The 23,506-nt window shown below is 44.1% G+C and overlaps 1 protein-coding gene across 1 annotated transcript in view; it reads right to left on the reverse strand.

Annotated features, from left to right (window-relative positions):
* Positions 1-688: 688 nt before the first annotated feature.
* The window catches only part of atp6v0a1a (ATPase H+ transporting V0 subunit a1a), a 36,533-nt gene continuing 13,715 nt past the window's right edge, over positions 689-23,506 (reverse strand). Inside the window, exons 11-21 of the mRNA XM_083780530.1 lie at positions 19,588-19,738; positions 19,073-19,212; positions 17,330-17,496; positions 16,786-16,876; positions 16,295-16,413; positions 15,881-16,097; positions 12,363-12,470; positions 9,822-9,929; positions 5,883-6,000; positions 4,795-4,966; positions 689-1,966 (exon numbers count right to left, since the gene is read on the reverse strand). Of these exons, the coding sequence (XP_083636656.1) occupies positions 1,879-1,966; positions 4,795-4,966; positions 5,883-6,000; positions 9,822-9,929; positions 12,363-12,470; positions 15,881-16,097; positions 16,295-16,413; positions 16,786-16,876; positions 17,330-17,496; positions 19,073-19,212; positions 19,588-19,738 (1,479 nt within the window). The 3' untranslated portion in view covers positions 689-1,878. The remainder of the gene's footprint in view (positions 1,967-4,794; positions 4,967-5,882; positions 6,001-9,821; positions 9,930-12,362; positions 12,471-15,880; positions 16,098-16,294; positions 16,414-16,785; positions 16,877-17,329; positions 17,497-19,072; positions 19,213-19,587; positions 19,739-23,506) is intronic.

Genomic DNA, 23,506 nt, shown 5'->3' on the forward strand with positions numbered 1-23,506 from the left:
ATGCCCATATATGGAGATTTGTGTCATGCATGCCCAAATATGGAGTGTTGTGACGTCAGAACAGGCCAGCCCCATGTGGACCCTGGGCAGGGGCCCGGGCAGAGGCCTTTTGGGGCGGTTCTGGACAACCGTGGGTCCGACCGATTCAACACCGAGCACTGCACTCCCTGTGGGGGTGTGGAACGTGTGTGTCGAATTTGAAGTCGGTGGGGCGAACGGTTCTCGAGTTACGTGGATTACAGCTGTACACATGTAAATACAAACAGACATACAGAGGCATTTATAGATAGATGTAGGCCTATCTGTCACAGGCAAGAAGTGCTAAAAATATATTGCAAGTCTTAACAGACAAATCAAGAAAACACAACCCCTAATATACGCATACACAAACTTTGAAGTATAGATCAGAGTGAATAATCAATCAATAATCAATACCACCTCTTCATTCCTTCATAACAGAGCCAGAGCAAAGTACAGTTGTATCATCACGTAAATGCCTGTCTTGTAGCGCCATCTACAGGTCTATAGACAAAGTGGCTCATGAGTCATGTTGCATGAGCCATGAGGTAGTCTGCTACTCTTCCATATGTAACCACCAGAGGGCGATCTACTCATGTTTGAATTTCAAAGACTTGAAAGTCTTATTAACTTAAAAGTTAATAAACTTAAAGCCTAAATAAACGGGGAAAAAAAGATAATTGTGGCAGCAATTAAACCAGCTCCTATCTGTTTATTACCAAGCACACAGTTTACACAGATTAACTACAGATCTTGCAAGGTGATCAGAACATACAATGGAATGAGTCCATTCTCACAACTTTGTAAACTTTTCCAGGAACATCAATCATTAAACATGAGGAAGAACACAGGAGAATAATCAACAAAACACAATCTCACGTAATCCCAGAGTGCTATAGCATAGAATATCAGATAATTGCGAAAGTTGCAAATGTAATATCTAATATTTGAACAGGACTAGGACAACAGTTGATACGAGGGGAAAACATCCACTGCAACGTTAGGATACACAACCCCGGCTCACTTGTGCTACTTTTCATGTAATTGTCTGATAGCTTGATACAATAATATGATAGGCTGTTTCCCTTTGGACCTTTACAGTACAGCTGTGTGGGGGATACTGTGCAAATCGTTAGTTTATGTAGCGTGTGCGACGTGCGTGTGTGATGAAATACTAGAGCAGCTCTGTGTTGGTAAAGGACCAGTCTGAAAGAGAGAGAGACAGACAGACAGACAGAGGGACCAACAGGATATAATAACATGATGAGACAGGTGACAGAAGATATACACTCCGTCCCGTCTCTCATGTTGTCACTTCACTTGATGTGGATCAACAAGGGATTTACATATAGCTAAATGGCAACAAGGGCCACCTCATTTTAGGATGATCAGTCAGTAGTGCAACTCTCAGTGAGAATGAAGGAAACAGAGCAGGATTCACAAACAAAAACGAGGAAAAAAAGCATAAATAATATTATACCAAAAACAAAACAAAACAGAAATAATGAAACCAAAAAAACTACACTAAGCTGTGTCAAGACAAATCCTATTTTCCTGCAGACAAATGAATGAATGAATAGCTGTGTATTATACTTAGCATATCTGAGAAGACAGCTGGATAATATTTCAATATATAAGAAATCTCTTTGTACATGTTGCAGATCCAGAAGAGGAAAAGTCAGCTTTAAAACAAATGGTAGTTTGATGGACCATAGCAAAGGGGAAAGGGGAAGTGTCAATCTTACAGCCGTGTAAAGAGACCCTCACTGTGGCGACATTACTTCACAGAGGGATCACTACTCAGCAGGAGTTTTCAAGTGACGATGTGGTGATGCTGCCGGAAGAATTGTGCAACGGCGCTCAGTCGTCGCCCTCCAAGATGCTCTCAAATGCAAATGGGAGGAACTTAAAGCCCTGGCCTGTGTAGAACTTATTCTGGAACTCCACCCTGGTATGAGAGAGAGAGAGAGAGAGACAATCCAAATAAGAAGAAACTGGTTTTAATGTCTATTATAATAATGCCTGCAAATGCCAGCACAAGCTCATGGTGGTCGGTGGAAGTCTACAGCTCTCGCCTGGTATACAGTATGGGGTTAATGACTCTATCAGGTCTGCAGAATGCTGAGCTGAGCGTTAGGCGACAGATGACCCCTGTTCTCCATTCCACAGTCTGCCTCTGCAGAAGCACCCGTGACCACATCTCTGCTCCTCTTAGAAAAACAGGGGCCAGAAACCTAATCCTCTGTCAGAGGGGAAACCGATCAGGCTCTATTTTTAATAACTCATTGCTAGGTAACAGCCAGATGACCTTCCAAACAGACGATCCCTTAAATACTTGCCGTTCCATCGTCTGTCTGTCTGGGGTTGGGAAGGTGGACTGATGTAGGAAGGTAGGCTGCAAGATGGCATTATATTATTGACAATGTCTAGCGAATGGTTGAAATTGTGGCAATTAGTGCAATAGATATAACATTGAATTTGATTCGATTTTTACTTTACTGGAAGATTTATGGGAGGGAACTGAAGCCGTAACCACTTAAAACACACTATACTTAGTCAACTTGGTCCTCACGTTGTTTCCCTCTACACCAAATGGGTCTAAATTATTTTCGTTCCTATGCCACCAAAATGTGGAACGCCCTAGAAACAGTCATTAAGACAGTCATGTGAATCCCTTGACTCCTTCAAAACCGCTCTCAAAGGGCACCTACGGATGGCTGCAATTCGAAACTGGCCTCAGTAAAATCTGAATCCCCGCACCCCCCCCCCCACATTTCCCCTCACTGTATATGTATCTTTTCCCTTTTTGCTTCCTTTATGATGAATTCCTGTTCTGTTCTTTAGCTACATAGAAGTGTCTATTTGTATGTCTCTAAATGTTTTGATGAATTGAACAATGTGGACCCTGTTGTAAACAAGTGTAATGCTTAATTGGGTCGTCCACTCACAGTTATCAGTCTTTGTATTGAGTTTGTGCTTGAAATGTACTGTAATTCTACAAACTGTTAATAAATATTTCAATCAATCAATCAAAAAAAATATCTTTGCCAAAATAGCCTCACATTGTTTCCCTCTACACCAAATATCTTCCCCCTATCCACAATATCACAACACTTTGCGTTGTGAGCTTGTAGATAGGTCATTTCTGACAAATGTTCCCCTCAGAATAGGGATGCCATTTACAGGTAGCAGTGTGTGAACAATGCAAACAACTGTCTCTCTAAAGAACATTGTTCACTTGCCGGCTCCACTACTGTAAGTTCAGAGGTAACCATCTGGCTGTGAGATGAGTGATGTGATACCGACATGCTCTGTGAATGTGCCAGTGGATTATCAACCACAAATGCAGGCACTAGATAAGTGCCTTAATGAGGGGCCGACAAAATGCCCTCCAGTGCTTTTACCCAGGGAGTCACGGGCAGTCACAGTCTGACATTATCAACAGGCCTGCATAAACACTACACAGAGCCCCACTTATTCCAGGCTCCAGGCCAGGAAAGACACCGGGTGCTGCCTGGTAATCCACTCATTGTTAAAGTAAGGTTACACATTGGTTACTTTACTGGGATCAGATGGGATGAGATCAGATGGGGGGGGGTCAACTCGATGAGCCACGAAGATGAGACGCTGTAGAAATGCAAAAAAAAAGAAAAAGGAACGGTCTATCCACCTTCAGAGGGAGCTAGAGACCTGTCATGATGTGTGGGATCCTCAGGCTGAACAGACAGCAACTCCATTCTCGGAAACCAGGGTTTCCTAAGCCTTTCTATGCCAAGGACACGTCACAAAGCCATAGCCTCTGGCTGCAGCCCCATTTTTCAATAATTCAATCACGTCAAAAAATAGGGGACGGCAGGCTAAAAGTGGAATTATTATTTTATGTAATTTTCTCATTTCCCCCCCCATTCTCCTCTACTTCCACAACCCTGGAAAACGCTTCATTTGGTCCAATATTTCCACATGCAATGCTTCTAAGAATGAATGAGATATTGTGACATTCTCATGGTTAGAAAGCTAGACCAGTTTGAATCTACAAAGGTCTTCGAGATTTGATGAAATATATATTATACAAACATAATATATTTTCATCAAATCATGCACCTTATGTACATTGGTTATTTTCTGCTATTTTAACTGCCTCATCCACAGCCATTTTTAGCTCTGTACTTTATGTATATAGCATGCACCCTTTTACTACATTTCACACTGCCCATATCTGACCAGTTTATTCCGTTTATTTTTCTCTCTCTACTAATAGATCTACACGAAGTGACGTGTTGTAAGCTTGTATCAACAATTTCCACTATTTAGCAATTGCTTTGGAAAGAAAAATATATAAACGATTGTCAGTGATTAATTTGTATATTTAAGCTATTTGTCACATGACCTGTGCAATTTGCGAGTACGAAGCCTAAAGCCCAAACCACACCAATAGGTCGCCATGCATCTCCTCGCAACCAACCCGTTTCGAGTTGAGATGCCTGGCGACCCATTGGTGTGGTTTGGGCCATTGAATTGAACCGGTTGAACCACTTGGGTCGACATGGGTCGACGTGTCAATAGGACATGTCACAACGCTGGGACGAATGCTAAAACCCTCTCGTCCCTTCTCGACCCTTTGGTGTGGTTTGGGCTTAAAAGCCAAACAGAAATACAAATTGTAACGCCCCAATGGTAAAAAAACAAAAAACAACAACACACGATTAAATCATGAATCGCAATTATTTGTGTGACGATCAATGTAATGGTGACGGCCCTAATAACACAGTGACTCACCAGTGCAGACGCAGTGCGTGCAGGAAGGCCGACAGGCCCTCCATGATGAGCAGGATGCACACCGTGAGGACAGCGAAGGCAGCAAAGACCAGGACCAGGAGAAAGAAGCCTGCGAAGCTCCGGGAGGACAGGCCGATGTGCATCACCATGGTCCAGAGCACCTCCGACAGCTCTGCATGGGACGGGCACACATTACAGCACTGGTCCCTGGACGGGGTTCCAGGTGGTCCCCAGTTAAACTTTTCCACTGGACACACACTGGTCTGATTAATGGAGAGTTGGACCCTTTAACTCTTGAGAATTTAACTCTCAAGGCTCGAGTAAGTTAAATTATTGTAAAACATTTGCATTACTTAAATTTTCAAGAAGTCTACACAATTAGAGAATCATAAGAATGACGATGTCTTCAAATGGTGGTCTGTGGCTTAAATAATATGGGCCTTGACATGAAAAGGGTTGAAAATCACTGCATTCGAGGTGTAAGAACCTGGGTTTCCATGTACGCGTTGTCACACACACACACACACACACATATATATTATATATATATTATTATTATTATTTTTGTCGCTACAAGTACAAACAAGCCTGTTTGATAGTGGCTTATAATCCCACTGGTTTAAGATCCCTCCCACTCACCTGAAAACAAAAGGAACGCCCTGCCACTAGCTGTGAAAGCTTCTATGGACATTTTTTAATCTCGTTTAAAAACACACATGTTCTCCCTGGCCCTTTAACACCATATGCCCCTCCTCACTTTTTAATCATGTGTTGCTGTGCTCTCCCATTCTACAGTTTTGTTTTGTACTTATTTTTACTCGTGAAAAATGTTTTTAATGTATCTTCTCGGGCATTTTCCCTACTGTATATACTGTTTGTTTTCATGATGTGCAGCACTTTGGTCAACCTTGGTTGTTTTAAATGTGCTCTAGAAATAAAATTGACTTGAATTGACTATAATGACTGTATGAGGCTGCTATAGAGCTCCAAAAGCTCCAGTGCAAGCCGGCTGTTTGTCAGTGTTGAGGTGTTCACCTGCTCTGCTGTGCTACGCAGTGGTAAAATGGGTTAATGTGTGTCAGACTTACGTGCGTGGGCTAGACTCAGGGCCCAAAGCCGCAGGTAGGAGGCTGTATTAGAGATGCAGCCCAGACAGTACTCTATGGTGTGGATGGCTTGGTGCACTGCCACGTCCCCAAAGTTAAACTGAAGATCAAACAGAACGTAAGACAGTTACACATCAGCATATGAGAGGGGAAAAAAAGAAAACGGTTCCCATAAAAGGAAGTTTGGTCAATTGACATGTTTCTTCAGATCACAGAGGTTACATCATGTCATTGATTGAAGAAGCCATTTGATATGAACACGGGCAGCCTGATGTAGCACCCTGATGTAGCACCCTTAAAACCAGAGGAATTAGCTACCCCGGCCCTAACCCCACTGGACGCCACGTCCATCTTACACCCTAACCCCACTGGACGCCACGTCCATCTTACACCCTAACCCCACTGGACGCCACGTCCATCTTACACCCTAACCCCACTGGACGCCACGTCCATCTTACACCCTAACCCCACTGGACGCCACGTCCATCTTACACCCTAACCCCACTGGACGCCACGTCCATCTTACACCCTCTACATGATTGGAACTGCCAGGAAGAAGCACTACAGTCTAAAGAAGCCGACGCCCCCCAGCAGAAACTCAAACACACAGTACAGTACACCACACAACAACAGTTACAGGACAGAGAGACGGAGACAGACTGGCGGGACATGCGCTACGACAGAAGGGGTCTGGGATGTACAGTATGAGCTCCAGTCCTACCTCTTCCTCTTCCCGGGCCTTGAAAGCAAGTGACAAAACGTTAGGTTTGGTTAATAACATGCACAGACTAACATAATGTCAGGAAAAGGTGTCAGACAGTGCATTGTTAAAAAAGGACAAGCAGGAAGCATGGATTTAGGCCAGTCAATCTAAGGTTTGACCTAAAAGAAATTGCAATAGTAATCGTTCAAGGTTTTGTATGATCCTTAGTGTCAACCAAATGAAATAACATGTTAAGATTGTGAATGAAATACTTAGTGGTTGGCCATAGCCATCTGTCATCACAAATGTGATGAGGTTATCACCACATTTGGGCACATTTGTCACATGCTACTTAAAGCATAATGACATCTTGAAATGTTTTGCCTTATCGTTTGTTAATGGTACCCCAACTTTCAACCCCTGAATTTCACAATTTGTTATGTTATTTGGATGACCCTAAGGATCATAAAAAACCTATTGCAATTTATTATGGTTCATGCCCCTTTTTAGCTTAGATTGACTGGACTAATTAGAAGTGACTGAGACTCTGGGGCATTTCTGTGAGTTTGCTGCCCTCTAGTGGAGAAATGACTGTATAAGGTTAAATGGTGCCCAGACATGCACTGTAGTTACTAGTTACAGGATGTAAGAAAGAGGCAAACGTTGTGAAAATAGCCGATCTACAAGCTCGCAGTGTGAGACGTTGTGAGCTTGTAGTGCTGCTAGTTTTACAATACGTATCTGTTGAACAGAGTCAAACCAAAATAATGTAATACCTACAATTCCAAGTGCTTGTCAGGGTGTGGCATTATTTTGGGGGGGTCGCGTCCTGAAAGGTTTGGGAACCTTTGCCTTGCTTAGAAGGCAGCAAACTCACAAAATTGGCATAGGGATTAATTGATCCCCTTCAATGGCAAAGAACATGTAATGGCACTATCTCAAGTTCTGAATGTTAGTGGGGGCGCAGGCTATGTATGCATGCTCAGTAATGCTAGGGTGTAAAAGCATTCTGCCAACGCTTGCCAGTCTTTTCATATAGGTCTTCCGGAATCCTGTCATGGACATTTGGCTCCGGTGTTTGTGTGTGTGGTTGCTGTGGGAGACGCCGGGGATGAATGGTCAAAGCCCTGACATGCTGTGACGGAGCCATTCTGACATGCACAGCAGATGGATGCCGCCTGTCGGAGTTATGCCCATATAACCATTCTGACATGCACAGCAGATGGATGCCGCCTGTCGGAGTTATAATATATAACAGCTGGCTGAGCAAGCCACACTGCTCTTTCAAAGCCAAGACAGACTGAAGGGAGACGGGTAATAATCACATTACTTTACTTCTTCCTTACTCCATTATTTCTCTGATAAGATATATCATATCAATATTATAAAAAAAATAAAAAACTGGCAACTGACTACTATCACACTTGACGGAATGGCTGAGCTAGCTCATACAGCATTAGTGGTGTGGTCAAATAGTTGCAGTTGGGTCAAAAACCATACATTTTCAGGAAATTAGGGGATTTCTTTTTAAATTATTATTTAGTCACAAGCTGTTGTTAATACTTTTCATTGGTAAAATATTTATAAAACCCATAGACTTCATAACTACTTTCAACCAGGTGTCCCCATTTAGAATATTTTCAGAAGAATGTAAACCTTGTGAGCTTGTAGATCTTCTATTTTCTAGGGTTGTCCGCGAAACTGTCATGATACGACCAAGTATAAAACGGGGCATTTGTTTTATGAATAACATGGGGGACAACAAAACATGGGGGCGTTCTCTGTGTCTGTGGTGGAACTTATGTGGGGGATTTGCAGCTTTGGCACCATGCCAACCCAGAGAACCTGATCAGCCATATTAGGGTGGAGTCTAGATGAAACACAGAAAACGCACGCATGCACATGCAAACGCTATGCAGATCATGTGATGTCACTTGGTTACAGTACAGTAGTAAAACAAGAAACTGCTTAATGAAATAAAAGGAAAAGGGAAATAAAATACATACTAGAGAATGAGTCAAGTTTCAGGCATCCTGCTGCACTCATCATCAACAAGCATGTTGAGCAATACTTAAAAATGGTGACTCGGCAACAGTGCAACCATAGCACTATGCTTCTTTAACATTAAAACCTTATACACTTCACTGAACACGGTCCTCCAGGGGTATATACTTGGCACCCTACTATTGGCAGAATTGAGACGCTAGGGTTCTAGTGGTTAACAAAGAATGAAGTGCACAGGAGTGGATAATAAATAGAAATAGTCACACAATCTCTCTAAAGCTCTGAGAATAAATTCCGTGGAAGTCAGACAATAGCCTTAAATCTTCTGTGAACTAAAACGCATAGATAGCGCCAAAGCTAGGAAGAGCACTAGACTGAAAGGTCGTGTTTACAGTGGCGTAGACAGTGTTTATAGTTATCAACAGCTCTATAAACAGTCACTTTTAATCATATCGAATGTCAGTAGACAGAACAATGCTTCAGGAAGAACTCTACTCTACTACCAGTTCACTGCGCAAAACAAGTAACTCAAAGGCTCTTGGTGGCCAGAACCTGAAATACTCGACAATCTTTAAAACCCCCGTTTCCTTTTCCTTCCTTGTGGCCTTGGAGGTGCAGAAAACAAAACAAACAGATATGAAGTTCAACATTCACCAGAGGAGCCTGAAGCTATAATATTTAACCACAACTGCAGCTAGAACACACTGCTGTCTCACAAAGTAAACAACTACACAAAATCCAATTTGATAATTGTATTTCTTCTCACAACTTCACTAAAACGTTAAACCGGAATACCAAGACTTCAGACGCATGGACATACAGTACTGGAGCACATTTGTCTAGACCATTTAAGTTTCAACAAACCCAACACCAGCTTCATCCATAATTGAGGCAAATTTCACGCTACAGTGGATGGGATGTGGAAACACGAGGCAACCGTTTTAAGTTTCCGGCTGGGGTCTTGAATTATTCAAGGATATTCCATCTACTGCCCTGGACCATAGCAAGCACCTGTGATCCTCTTCATCAAACTACTGGGCTGCTAGGACTAAAGCTCCTCTAACAACTAGGACAATGGATTGTACACAGCGAAATGTCCTGGGTCTGTTTTGCACTTTCAGAGTCAAACTAACATTGAGGGCTTTGCTGTGTATTTGTCAGAAGCAGAGGGGGATTATTTTGGTTTAGGGAGGGCGGTGCCGTCCTGTGCTCACCTCAGGTTCGTCATCCGAGTGCTGCGACAGCTGGTCGTGTTGAATGATCTCCGCCTCGTCCTCCGTGGGCCCGTTACCCACCCGTATCCCCCCGAAGCTCTGTGTGCCCTGTTGAACGAGACATCAGTTAGAGAGATGAAGCACTGTGTGCCCTGTTGAACGAGACATCAGTTAGAGAGATGAAGCACTGTGTGCCCTGTTGAACGAGACATCAGTTAGAGAGATGAAGCACTGTGTGCCCTGTTGAACGAGACATCAGTTAGAGAGATGAAGCACTGTGTGCCCTGTTGAACGAGACATCAGTTAGAGAGATGAAGCTCTGTGTGCCCTGTTGAACGAGACATCAGTTAGAGAGATGAAGCACTGTGTGCCCTGTTGAACGAGACATCAGTTAGAGAGATGAAGCTCTGTGTGGCCTGTTGAACGAGACATCAGTTAGAGAGATGAAGCACTGTGTGCCCTGTTGAACGAGACATCAGTTAGAGAGATGAAGCACTGTGTGGCCTGTTGAACGAGACATCCGTTAGAGAGATGAAGCACTGTGTGCCCTGTTGAACGAGACATCAGTTAGAGAGATGAAGCACTGTGTGCCCTGTTGAACGAGACATCAGTTAGAGAGATGAAGCTCTGTGTGCCCTGTTGAACGAGACATCAGTTAGAGATGAAGCACTGTGTGGCCTGTTGAACGAGACATCAGTTAGAGAGATGAAGCACTGTGTGCCCTGTTGAACGAGACATCAGTTAGAGAGATGAAGCTCTGTGTGCCCTGTTGAACGAGACATCAGTTAGAGATGAAGCACTGTGTGGCCTGTTGAACGAGACATCAGTTAGAGAGATGAAGCACTGTGTGGCCTGTTGAACGAGACATCAGTTAGAGAGATGAAGCACTGTGTGCCCTGTTGAACGAGACATCAGTTAGAGAGATGAAGCACTGTGTGCCCTGTTGAACGAGACATCAGTTAGAGAGATGAAGCACTGTGTGCCCTGTTGAACGAGACATCAGTTAGAGAGATGAAGCACTGTGTGCCCTGTTGAACGAGACATCAGTTAGAGAGATGAAGCACTGTGTGCCCTGTTGAACGAGACATCAGTTAGAGAGATGAAGCACTGTGTGCCCTGTTGAACGAGACATCAGTTAGAGAGATGAAGCTCTGTGTGCCCTGTTGAACGAGACATCAGTTAGAGAGATGAAGCACTGTGTGGCCTGTTGAACAAGACATCAGTTAGAGAGATGAAGCACTGTGTGCCCTGTTGAACGAGACATCAGTTAGAGAGATGAAGCACTGTGTGCCCTGTTGAACGAGACATCAGTTAGAGAGATGAAGCTCTGTGTGCCCTGTTGAACGAGACATCAGTTAGAGAGATGAAGCACTGTGTGCCCTGTTGAACGAGACATCAGTTAGAGAGATGAAGCACTGTGTGCCCTGTTGAATGAGACATCAGTTAGAGAGATGAAGCATGCCCTGTTGAACGAGACATCAGTTAGAGAGATGAAGCACTGTGTGCCCTGTTGAACGAGACATCAGTTAGAGAGATGAAGCACTGTGTGCCCTGTTGAACGAGACATCAGTTAGAGAGATGAAGCTCTGTGTGCCCTGTTGAACGAGACATCAGTTAGAGAGATGAAGCACTGTGTGGCCTGTTGAACGAGACATCAGTTAGAGAGATGAAGCACTGTGTGCCCTGTTGAACGAGACATCAGTTAGAGAGATGAAGCACTGTGTGCCCTGTTGAACGAGACATCAGTTAGAGATGAAGCACTGTGTGGCCTGTTGAACGAGACATCAGTTAGAGAGATGAAGCACTGTGTGCCCTGTTGAACGAGACATCAGTTAGAGAGATGAAGCACTGTGTGCCCTGTTGAACGAGACATCAGTTAGAGAGATGAAGCTCTGTGTGCCCTGTTGAACGAGACATCAGTTAGAGAGATGAAGCACTGTGTGCCCTGTTGAACGAGACATCAGTTAGAGAGATGAAGCACTGTGTGGCCTGTTGAACGAGACATCAGTTAGAGAGATGAAGCACTGTGTGGCCTGTTGAACGAGACATCAGTTAGAGAGATGAAGCACTGTGTGCCCTGTTGAACGAGACATCAGTTAGAGAGATGAAGCACTGTGTGCCCTGTTGAACGAGACATCCGTTAGAGTCCAGAGCACTGCTATCGTTAAGTTCCATTTAGGGCTGGGTAATAACGCATTAATATATCATATCAATATCATAATATGAGACATTGAGACTAGAACTCATCTGGGATTTTGCATACAGTATTTTAATATTGTGATGTGGCAAAAGTGTTGACTTCACTTATTTTATGAGCTTATAATATGGATCAGATATTTTAGCTATTTTGAGTGTTTGTATACATTTTTTTATGAAATGGATTATCGTTTCAATATATGATATTAGCGATATCATATTTGGTCAAACATATCGTAATATTATATTTTTGTCCATATCACCCAGCCCTAGTTCCATGCGATTAGCGAGCATCAATTAGTACAGATATTTATATACCGGTACGTGCAATATTTCGATTCTTACCAGATTTTTTTTCCATAGGTATTGTCTCCGCAGAACCAGAGTTTTCACTATTAACATACAGGGTACGCACGCCACGGCAATGACCACCAACAGCGACTGAAGGATCGCCTGCACAACCAAAGACCAAAACATTGACATTAGGATTCTACAGTATGGCCATTCCAGGTTATTTGTTATTGTTGAGATTTTAACATGTTAATACAATACAGAACTACAAAACTAAGTACAATATCTCCCCAACCCAAGCAGGCATTCTTAGCTTAGCAGCAGGGATTTCAGCTCTAGCACAGGAGACTCTGGTAGGACATACTGTAAATGTTATGGATTGCAGCTTCAAGTGTTGGATTCATATGGATGGATTGAGGCGAGAACATGCCGCGTCTAACCTGGCCTCAGTAGAGAGATGTTCTACTAACCTAGCCTCAGTAGAGAGGTGTTCTACTAACCTAGCCTCAGTAGAGAGGTGTTCCACTAACCTAGCCTCAGTAGAGAGGTGTTCCACTAACCTAGCCTCAGTAGAGAGGTGTTCTACTAACCTAGCCTCAGTAGAGAGGTGTTCTACTAACCTAGCCTCAGTAGAGAGGTGTTCTACTAACCTAGCCTCAGTAGAGAGGTGTTCCACTAACCTAGCCTCAGTAGAGAGGTGTTCTACTAACCTACTGTAGCCTCAGTAGAGAGGTGTTCTACTAACCTGGCCTCAGTAGAGAGGTGTTCTACTAACCTGGCCTCAGTAGAGGTGTTCTACTAACCTAGCCTCAGTAGAGGTGTTCTACTAACCTAGCCTCAGTAGAGAGGTGTTCTACTAACCTAGCCTCAGTAGAGAGGTGTTCTACTAACCTACTGTAGCCTCAGTAGAGAGGTGTTCTACTAACCTACTGTAGCCTCAGTAGAGAGGTGTTCTACTAACCTGGCCTCAGTAGAGAGGTGTTCTACTAACCTGGCCTCAGTAGAGGTGTTCTACTAACCTAGCCTCAGTAGAGAGGTGTTCTACTAACCTAGCCTCAGTAGAGAGGTGTTCTACTAACCTTCTGTAGCCTCAGTAGAGAGGTGTTCTACTAACCTGGCCTCAGTAGAGAGGTGTTCTACTAACCTAGCCTCAGTAGAGGTGTTCTACTAACCTAGCCTCAGTAGAGAGGTGTTCCACTAACCTGGCCTCAGTAGAGAGGTGTTCTACTAACCTAGCCTCAGTAGAGAGGTGTTCTACTAACCTAGCCTCAGTAGAGAGGTGTTCCACTAACCTGGCCTCAGTAGAGAGGTGTTCTACTAACCTGGCCTCAGTAGAGAGGTGTTCTACTAACCTGGCCTCAGTAGAGGTGTTCTACTAACCTAGCCTCAGTAGAGGTGTTCTACTAACCTAGCCTCAGTAGAGAGGTGTTCTACTAACCTAGCCTCAGTAGAGAGGTGTTCTACTAACCTGGCCTCAGTAGAGGTGTTCTACTAACCTGGCCTCAGTAGAGGTGTTCTACTAACCTAGCCTCAGTAGAGAGGTGTTCTACTAACCTGGCCTCAGTAGAGAGGTGTTCCACTAACCTGGCCTCAGTAGAGAGGTGTTCTACTAACCTGGCCTCAGTAGAGGTGTTCTACTAACCTAGCCTCAGTAGAGGCGTTCTACTAACCTAGCCTCAGTAGAGGTGTTCTACTAACCTGGCCTCAGTAGAGAGGTGTTCTACTAACCTAGCCTCAGTAGAGAGGTGTTCTACTAACCTAGCCTCAGTAGAGAGGTGTTCTACTAACCTAGCCTCAGTAGAGAGGTGTTCTACTAACCTGGCCTCAGTAGAGAGGTGTTCTACTAACCTAGCCTCAGTAGAGAGGTGTTCCACTAACCTAGCCTCAGTAGAGAGGTGTTCTACTAACCTAGCCTCAGTAGAGAGGTGTTCTACTAACCTGGCCTCAGTAGAGGTGTTCTACTAACCTAGCCTCAGTAGAGAGGTGTTCTACTAACCTAGCCTCAGTAGAGGTGTTCTACTAACCTGGCCTCAGTAGAGGTGTTCTACTAACCTAGCCTCAGTAGAGAGGTGTTCTACTAACCTGGCCTCAGTAGAGGTGTTCTACTAACCTAGCCTCAGTAGAGGTGTTCTACTAACCTAGCCTCAGTAGAGAGGTGTTCTACTAACCTAGCCTCAGTAGAGAGGTGTTCTACTAACCTAGCCTCAGTAGAGAGGTGTTCTACTAACCTAGCCTCAGTAGAGAGGTGTTCTACTAACCTGGCCTCAGTAGAGGTGTTCTACTAACCTAGCCTCAGTAGAGGCGTTCTACTAACCTAGCCTCAGTAGAGAGGTGTTCTACTAACCTAGCCTCAGTAGAGGTGTTCCACTAACCTGGCCTCAGTAGAGAGGTGTTCTACTAACCTGGCCTCAGTAGAGAGGTGTTCTACTAACCTGGCCTCAGTAGAGAGGTGTTCTACTAACCTGGCCTCAGTAGAGGTGTTCTACTAACCTAGCCTCAGTAGAGGTGTTCTACTAACCTAGCCTCAGTAGAGGTGTTCTACTAACCTAGCCTCAGTAGAGAGGTGTTCTACTAACCTAGCCTCAGTAGAGAGGTGTTCTACTAACCTGGCCTCAGTAGAGGTGTTCTACTAACTTGGCCTCAGTAGAGGTGTTCTACTAACCTAGCCTCAGTAGAGAGGTGTTCTACTAACCTAGCCTCAGTAGAGAGGTGTTCTACTAACCTGGCCTCAGTAGAGAGGTGTTCTACTAACCTAGCCTCAGTAGAGGTGTTCTACTAACCTAGCCTCAGTAGAGGTGTTCTACTAACCTAGCCTAAGTAGAGGTGTTCTACTAACCTAGCCTCAGTAGAGAGGTGTTCTACTAACCTGGCCTCAGTAGAGGTGTTCTACTAACCTGGCCTCAGTAGAGAGGTGTTCCACTAACCTGGCCTCAGTAGAGAGGTGTTCTACTAACCTGGCCTCAGTAGAGGTGTTCTACTAACCTAGCCTCAGTAGAGGTGTTCTACTAACCTAGCCTCAGTAGAGAGGTGTTCTACTAACCTGGCCTCAGTAGAGGTGTTCTACTAACCTAGCCTCAGTAGAGAGGTGTTCTACTAACCTAGCCTCAGTAGAGAGGTGTTCTACTAACCTAGCCTCAGTAGAGAGGTGTTCTACTAACCTAGCCTCAGTAGAGGTGTTCTACTAACCTAGCCTCAGTAGAGAGGTGTTCTACTAACCTAGCCTCAGTAGAGAGGTGTTCTACTAACCTGGCCTCAGTAGAGGTGTTCTACTAACCTAGCCTCAGTAGAGAGGTGTTCTACTAACCTAGCCTCAGTAGAGAGGTGTTCTACTAACCTGGCCTCAGTAGAGAGGTGTTCTACTAACCTGGCCTCAGTAGAGAGGTGTTCCACTAACCTAGCCTCAGTAGAGAGGTGTTCTACTAACCTAGCCTCAGTAGAGGTGTTCTACTAACCTGGCCTCAGTAGAGAAGTTTGCTACTAACATGGCCTCAGTAGAGAGGTTTGCTACTAACCTAGCCTCAGTAGAGAAGTTTGCTACTAACATGGCCTCAGTAGAGAGGTTTGCTACTGACCTGGCCTCTGTAGAGAGGTTTGCTATTCGGGTCGTTGTAGCTGAAGAGGAACATGTTGATGAAGGCGATCAGAAGACTGGGGGCGTCCTTGGAGGTACGGACGTTAAACGCCAACCACTTGTAGAAGATCAGCAGGGCCAGGTAGCCGAAGAGGCTGGACATGAACACGATCTCTGGGATAAAACCCAGGTAGATGTTCAGGGGTCTCTTGAAGTATCTGAATGCGAAGCACAAGGCAGTTGTTTGTCACTAAAATAATTATTATAGAGATAAAATTTTATATTAAGAAAGAGCAGTAAAAGACTAGAAACACTATAAAAAGGTTACAAGGTCTTCCTTGATGAGGGCACTGGTAGAATTGGACAGATTTTGAATTTCTAAAGGGAGAGAAACGAGCTGCTGAAAATGTCTCACAGGTGGTTGAAGAGACTGAGAATGACGCCAAACAGCATGTGGATGACACCGATGATGATGGACATCTTCATCTTGAATGAGTTGAGGAACGTCAGCTTGTTGGTTGCAATGTTCCAGATCTGTGGGAAACGGATCAAGAAAACGCTCTTGGGTTTATCAAGATTCAGATCAGATAAAAAAAATGCCTTCTAAACCAGTAGTTCTCACACTTTTCCGTGATTCAAAATTATTCAAACCTTTTCAAACATTTTTCAGAAATGTTCCAAAAATAGCAGATGTACAAGCTTGCAGCATGGCACAAAGTGACGTGCTGTGAGCTTGTATATCTGCTATTTTTGAATAGCCACTTAAAGCACTTAAACAAGGCCCCAGTGTCTCCTTTATTATAGTAAAAACAATTTTGGCAAGTAGCACATGACCTACTGTATACATACCCAATGATGCTTTTGAGACCTCATGCACATAAATGAAGAAAAAAAACAACAACTCACTGGATCAATGCCAATTGGGTACGCCCCCAGGAAGACACCGTCAACGTTTGGGTCCAACTGCAGAACTTTATTGTCTTTAAGGTCCTCGAGCCTGCAGTGAGAAAGGACATAGAGCAACTGAAACTTTGCACACAGCTGCACAAAACCACTCGCATATTGCAGTTGAATGTATATAATAAGTAAAAACGTATGATATTTAGTCGACTAAAACTAGACTAAACACATAAAAACAGTTCAGTTGACTAACTAAAATGTGACTAAAACTAAATTCATTCAAATTTGGGCAGGAACCCCTTTTGGTGATAGCATTATGTTATACTTTAGCTATTGAAAAATAGCAGATCTACAAGCTCATAGTGCGCCACCGAGTGGCGCGCTACGAGCTTGTAGGTCTGCTATTTTTGAAAAATCAAAGAACTAAACATAGCTTTTTCAGAAATCTGTCAGGATGTAGAAGACATTTTTAGAATCTGATCTCAGGTCAGAATGGGTTAAGACTAGGACTAAAACCATATCAAACTTTCCCATCAAAACCAACACTTACGTCCAGTTGCCTCCTATGCGTTGGTTGAACATGGGCTTGACACTCCAGCCGGAGCCGAACACATTGAGGGACTTGGAGAAGCAGTCGTTGTAGATGATGCCCGTGTACACCGAGAACATTCCCATCAGCAGGATGATGTAGCGGCCCGCAAAGATCATGCCGAACATCTAGACCACATATAGAACCACAACAACAACAACAACGCCACACTCTGTGATTCCATAGCCTGGCTAAGACGCGTGGGATATTAGTCTGGCTTACTAGCCAGGCTAGTGATCCCAGGCCAGAGAGAATGAAAACCGTTCAAATGCACCGAAGAACAGTGGCGGAGAAAGTTTTCATGCAAGTAAAAGTATCAATACTGCCATAAAGAACTACTCTGTTACAAGTGAATTAAAGTACAAAAATGTCAAAATGCACTTGAAGTACCAAAAGTAAAAGTACTCATTATGCAGAATGTGATCTACAAGCTCACATTGCAGTGCATCGCGACGCATTGTGAGCTTGTAGATCGGCTATTTTCGAATGGCCGAAATGTATAGCTGAAGTGGTTAATGTATGTTTTGTACCAATCTAAATCTACATGGTAACTAAAGTTTTATAGTGGAGTAAAAGTACAATATTTGGATCCGAGAAGTAGTGGAGTAGAAGTAAAAGTATTGAAAATTGGAGATACTCAAGTAAAGCACCAATACCTGAACATTAGTCAATTACAGTAAATAAATGTAGTTACTGTCCACCACTGTAGAACAACAACACCACACTTTGTGTGGTGTTGTTGTTATACAGGCCAAATCTTAGGCCAAAGAGAATGAAAAGCATTCAACTGCACTGAAGAATACAACTACTCACACAGCTCATCACACTCACTTACAGTAACATTACTGTCTGTCTACCATCGGCAATGTGATATTTAGTTTTCTTCGAGATATGTCATATGAATATCATTTGTGATTTATAATGAACTGCATTTTTAAAGATGGAGTGCTGTGATCTCCCCCCCCCAAAATGCACAGGGAAGACATATTTGAATACCAGCAAGACGCCCTGAGGGCGAGAAGCGACCTTGGCCTTGACCTTGCACGCATCCACCTGGGTGACGGCAGACTGCTGAGCGAGCGCCGGAGCTTTGGCATGGGACGCCAGATCAAGATATGGAATGAATTCTGTACTGGCCATATATGGAGCGTGTCATGAGGGTACAGGGTTTGATGAGGTCAGATCAACATATTGAATGTCAGAACAGGTCAGCTCCATATATGGAGATCTAAGGGTTTGAGGTCAGATGTATACAGTATGCAGATCTAGGTGATGATCCAGTCTTCTCAATGTATGGCTATCCAGGGTTTGGGGGACATACCGGACAACACGGAGACATCCATACCTCATTGTGATGGGATGGTTCATGGTGGGACACAACACAGACACAGAGACATCCATACCTCATTGTGATGGGATGGTTCATGGTGGGACACAACACAGACACAGAGACATCCATACCTCATTGTGATGGGATGGTTCATGGTGGGACACAACACAGACACAGAGACATCCATACCTCATTGTGATGGGATGGTTCATGGTGGGACACAACACAGACACAGAGACATCCATACCTCATTGTGATGGGATGTTCATGGTGGGACACAACACAGACACAGAGACAGAGACATCCATACCTCATTGTGATGGGATGGTTCATGGTGGGACACAACACAGACACAGACACAGAGACATCCATACCTCATTGTCGTTCTTCTGGGCCGACAGCCTGCTCTCTCTCAGCACCAGGTAGAGGGCGCCAGCCGTCATGAGACAACCATGGCCAAAGTCACCAAACATGACCGCAAACAGGAAGGGGAAGGTGATGATGGTGAATGGTGCTGGAGACAAGGAGGCAGGCAGCATCGTATGAGAGGGAGGGTGAAACACAGGCGAAAACACACACAATGCATATACAATGATAATGAACGACGTGCATGATTCACAGCAGGTGTCCAAGAAGTGATGAGGTGCTAATGGGCGATAAAGCCGGTTCCATAGAAAGCGTTCTGTAGCGCTGAAAGGTCAATGCCTGTCAGTTGCCGTGGTTCAACACTGCAGTCAGCTGGGAAAACAGAGCCTGCCTTTTAGCACACAGAGCACAAAGCCCTGCAGCCGCCTCACATGACAGCGGCACCGGTCAGATGAGAGAGGTGGAGAGAGAGAGAGGGCTAAGAGGAATGCACTTGAGAGAGAGGTGAGACAAATGCACTTACCAGGGTTTATCTCACGGTAGTTGCCGATGCCGTAGGCGTCCACGATGTTCTGGAAGCCAGAGGTGAACTTGTTGGTCTTGTTGAAGGTGGGCGGGGTCTGCTTGGTCTGCATCCTGTTGAGGATGGAGGGCACGGTGGAGCCGCTCTTCTCCTGTTGAACACCACAGAGCGAGGGGGTTTCTGTTATTCACACATTTGGGTTCATTTCTCACACTTCTTATATTCTATAATTTGAGTGCCAGTCTCTAGGAGCACTTTCAAAAGCTTAGGTGAGTACAGAGAATTCACTAAGAGTACTAGGGTACTTAACCTGTAACTCAGTTGGTTCTTTTAACTTAAGTCAGGTCTTTACTGAGTTATCGTATCACTGCATTAATTACGTAACTTAACCATTTTATTTATTGTACTATTGAAAGTGATATGTAATGCACAGATTTTATTGTTGTTGAAGACTATGAGAAAAACGTCATGATTGTAATAGTATTTATATTCTATTTTTGTAGTTTTCACGGTGTTCCATGATCTTCATCTGTACCGGAAGAAAAATAAACTACACCCGTTGAGACCATCCACGTTCTAATTCTTTCACAACTCGAGGGGCGCTTACATAACCCATTGAGCCATTAAGACCCGAGACCAGATTTGACAAAAAAATTTAACGTATCAGTGGTGCTCAAACTTTTGTCAAGCACACCCAGAATTATCTGTATTGGATAAAGGTGACACAGATGCGTTCCAGGTCTTAATACCGGGATTGAAGTTTAATGAAAGTGTGCAAACTAATGATTGAGGAGGCCTCGGTTCTTAATGGGTTAAGCTTAGGGGTCACGGACTCGCCTGGGAACTCCTTAAATGCACACATTTGGCTATTCGGAGTGGCCAAAGAGCATTGATCACGCCTCCAGGTCTTTAGTTTACTCAAGTTAGGGAACCTGGTACTTAAGACACGCAAAATACAGCCCATAGTGTGTGTGTCTGAAACACATTCTTGTCGATTTGCATCGGTTCGTCAAGCTAAGCGGTTCGTCGACATGTTAAACGTCGCAGAGGTTTCAACTAAGTACTTCTTCTTCTAACACTATCATTTGCAACTTGAACTAGTTGATGATGCGTGCAGCAATTCGCTCGCGTCCCCAGCAGGCTCAGGCCTCACAAGCTTCAACGTCTGCCTGGTTGTCAAGTGAAAAAGTCGTGCACGAAAACATGCTTTATAATATCCCGGTATTCAAACATTATGCCACATAATGTAAACAGACCAGCGAGAGAACATATGCCTTGTTCAGAAGCATGTGCCCATCCGGGTGAAACATCTGCTTTTGAGTTCTTAGCAGTCGACCGATTATAGATCTGATATGATGATCGGATTATTTTATATTTTGATTATTGGTTATTTTGATTGACATGTCGGATCCTCTAAAGCCCTCTTATCTCTTTTGATAGCTGCCCTGAAGAACAATGGTTGACCCTTACTTAACCCATTCTGACCTGAGATCAGATTCATACGGGGTTTCCACTGGACACACACTGGTCTGATTAACCCATTCTGACCTGAGATCAGATTCTAAAAATGTCATTTTTTTTTTTTTCCAAAAATAGCAGACCTACAAGCTCATAGCGCGCCACTCGGTGGTGCGCTATGAGCTTGTAGATCTGCTATTTTTCAATAGCTAAAGCATAACATGATGCCAACACCAAAATGGGTTCCCGTTCAGAATGGGTTAAGGGTTAGGGTTAACCAATATATTATTAATACTAATATTATTCCTTTGATTAACAAAATATTCCTTCCACTGTCATACTCTGCAGTGCAAGTGTTCTGATATTGTTGCATTGCTAAGTAACTCCAACATATCCTGGACGTGGAGCGTCCATTTTCTTAATCGACATGTCCCATTATGGAATCATGTGCAACAGCATGAGAATGTCAACAGGAGCTTTCTCAGTGTCAAGGAATGAGAGGAATCCAGATGGCTTCTCTTATCATTGTGTCTGGGAGGGGCAGCCTACCATGTAATACCATCAGATGAAGTAGCGCACACCGCCACAGATGAAGTAGCGCACACCCCACAGATGAAGTAGCGCACACCGCCACAGATGAAGTAGCGCACAGCTCCACAGATGCTAACTGGGGAAATGGTAGAGGTGAGCTCTGGCTATATTAAAAAGGGACACTTCGCCCCTTTTGCAATCTTATTTTAATAATGTTCGGGAGACAAACAGGGTTTTTATGAGGGTAATATGTGTTTTTAGATATTTTAGTATTTCATCATTTCATGATGTCATGGACAATCACTTACTTGCTGGACTACATGTTGTCTCAGTAAAGGCCTATTCATAGTCTGGATTTTCGGTGGTAAGGTGACCACCGCTCCGGTGGTGAGCTGACCACCGGAGCTGAAATAACGTTGAGCGGTGGTGAGTAAAAACAGAGAGAAGGGCTGGAGCGGTGGCGGTGGTTTGCTCTTCACCGCGGCTCGTGACGTCATGTTGTAGTTCGGTGGTCACCCCACCACCGTAAATCCAGACTATGTATGAGCCTTAAGACAGCCCTCCCCCTATCCACAAGGAGCAGCAGTGCCACCAACGCATTATGGGAATTGTAGTCCAGGAAGGAAGTGAGCCCAGTGACCATGGCATCATGGACCATTTGAAATACTAAAATATCTATAAACATATTACCCACATAAAACCCCCTTGTCTCATTAAAATAAGATCTGGTTGCAAAAGGGGTGAAGTGTCCCTTTAAGAGGCTATGCTCAGACTGGTAGCCCAAATCCGGGTTTTGGCCTGTAAAGATTCAAATCAGTCTGAACTCTGAAAAAAACTAAACTGATTTGTACTAATCAGATTTGAACTGCATTCCTAGGTGGTTTGAAATGTGATTCAAATCTGGTTTCTAAAGAGGTGTATGGACTCTGGACATTGAAATCCGATTCATACTTTATCGTAGGGCAGTGTCGCTCAGCGAAAATAGCCGATCTACAAACTCACAATGCGGCACATTCATTGTGTGACATATTATTACAATAGATCAGCTATTTTCCGAGAGCGACACCATCGCAAGACAAGAGTACAAAACATGCCTATACTGTATGTCATTAGGATGTTACAACAGCAACCAATGCAGATAGGTCGACAGGGTCTGAATATATAAATCCGATCTGATCATTTATACAAAGAACTCTGTGGACAACATTGTATTTGGGAGACAAATCGGACTTGCCTACAGCCTGAACAAAGACTAAAGACTAAAGGGTCAAAATAGTTTGTGGATAAATTCAGCGTGGAGAGAGAGAGAGAGAGAGAGAGAGAGAGAGAGAGAGAGAGAGAGAGAGCCATGCGTGACACATAACTAAGCCTCCACTGGCATGACAAAACCTACACATTTAATCAAGATCAGCACAGCCAACACGGTTTGTAGGTCTGCTTCTGCATGCACATCGCACTAAGCCCACAAGACAGGATTAAAGATTTGGCCAGGGAGACTACAGTAGGAAGTTAGGAACCTCCTATCACATGTCTCACAGTGTTTAATTATGGACTTTGGCACCATTCCAGCACCCCCCCCAACCTGCCTTTTGAACCTCTGTGTGATGTTCTGTGCGTGACTCTGAAGCATGCATGTCTCTCGTTTGAACCTGGCCTCCACAGGGGTGCTAAATCCTCACATATCTACAACTCACGCAGCATTTGTCCCGACAGCCTGTTAGCGCCGTTGCTGGCTGGGCCCTGTTACACAACCTGACCACCTGCACCCCTTCACTAACGCCAAACAGTGGTTGTCAAACGTTTTCATTTCAAGGACCCCCAAACCAATATGTATTTGGCACGATTTTGTGCCAGGGACCACTTTAGTGACATCATAAAATCCTCTGGTCCGCTAACGCCTCCACCATTATCTTACAACAACAGCTGTGGG

Source organism: Protomyctophum parallelum (genome assembly GCF_964188405.1).
Source record: "Protomyctophum parallelum genome assembly, chromosome: 13".
In the NCBI taxonomy this organism is placed as follows: Eukaryota; Metazoa; Chordata; class Actinopteri; order Myctophiformes; family Myctophidae; genus Protomyctophum; species Protomyctophum parallelum.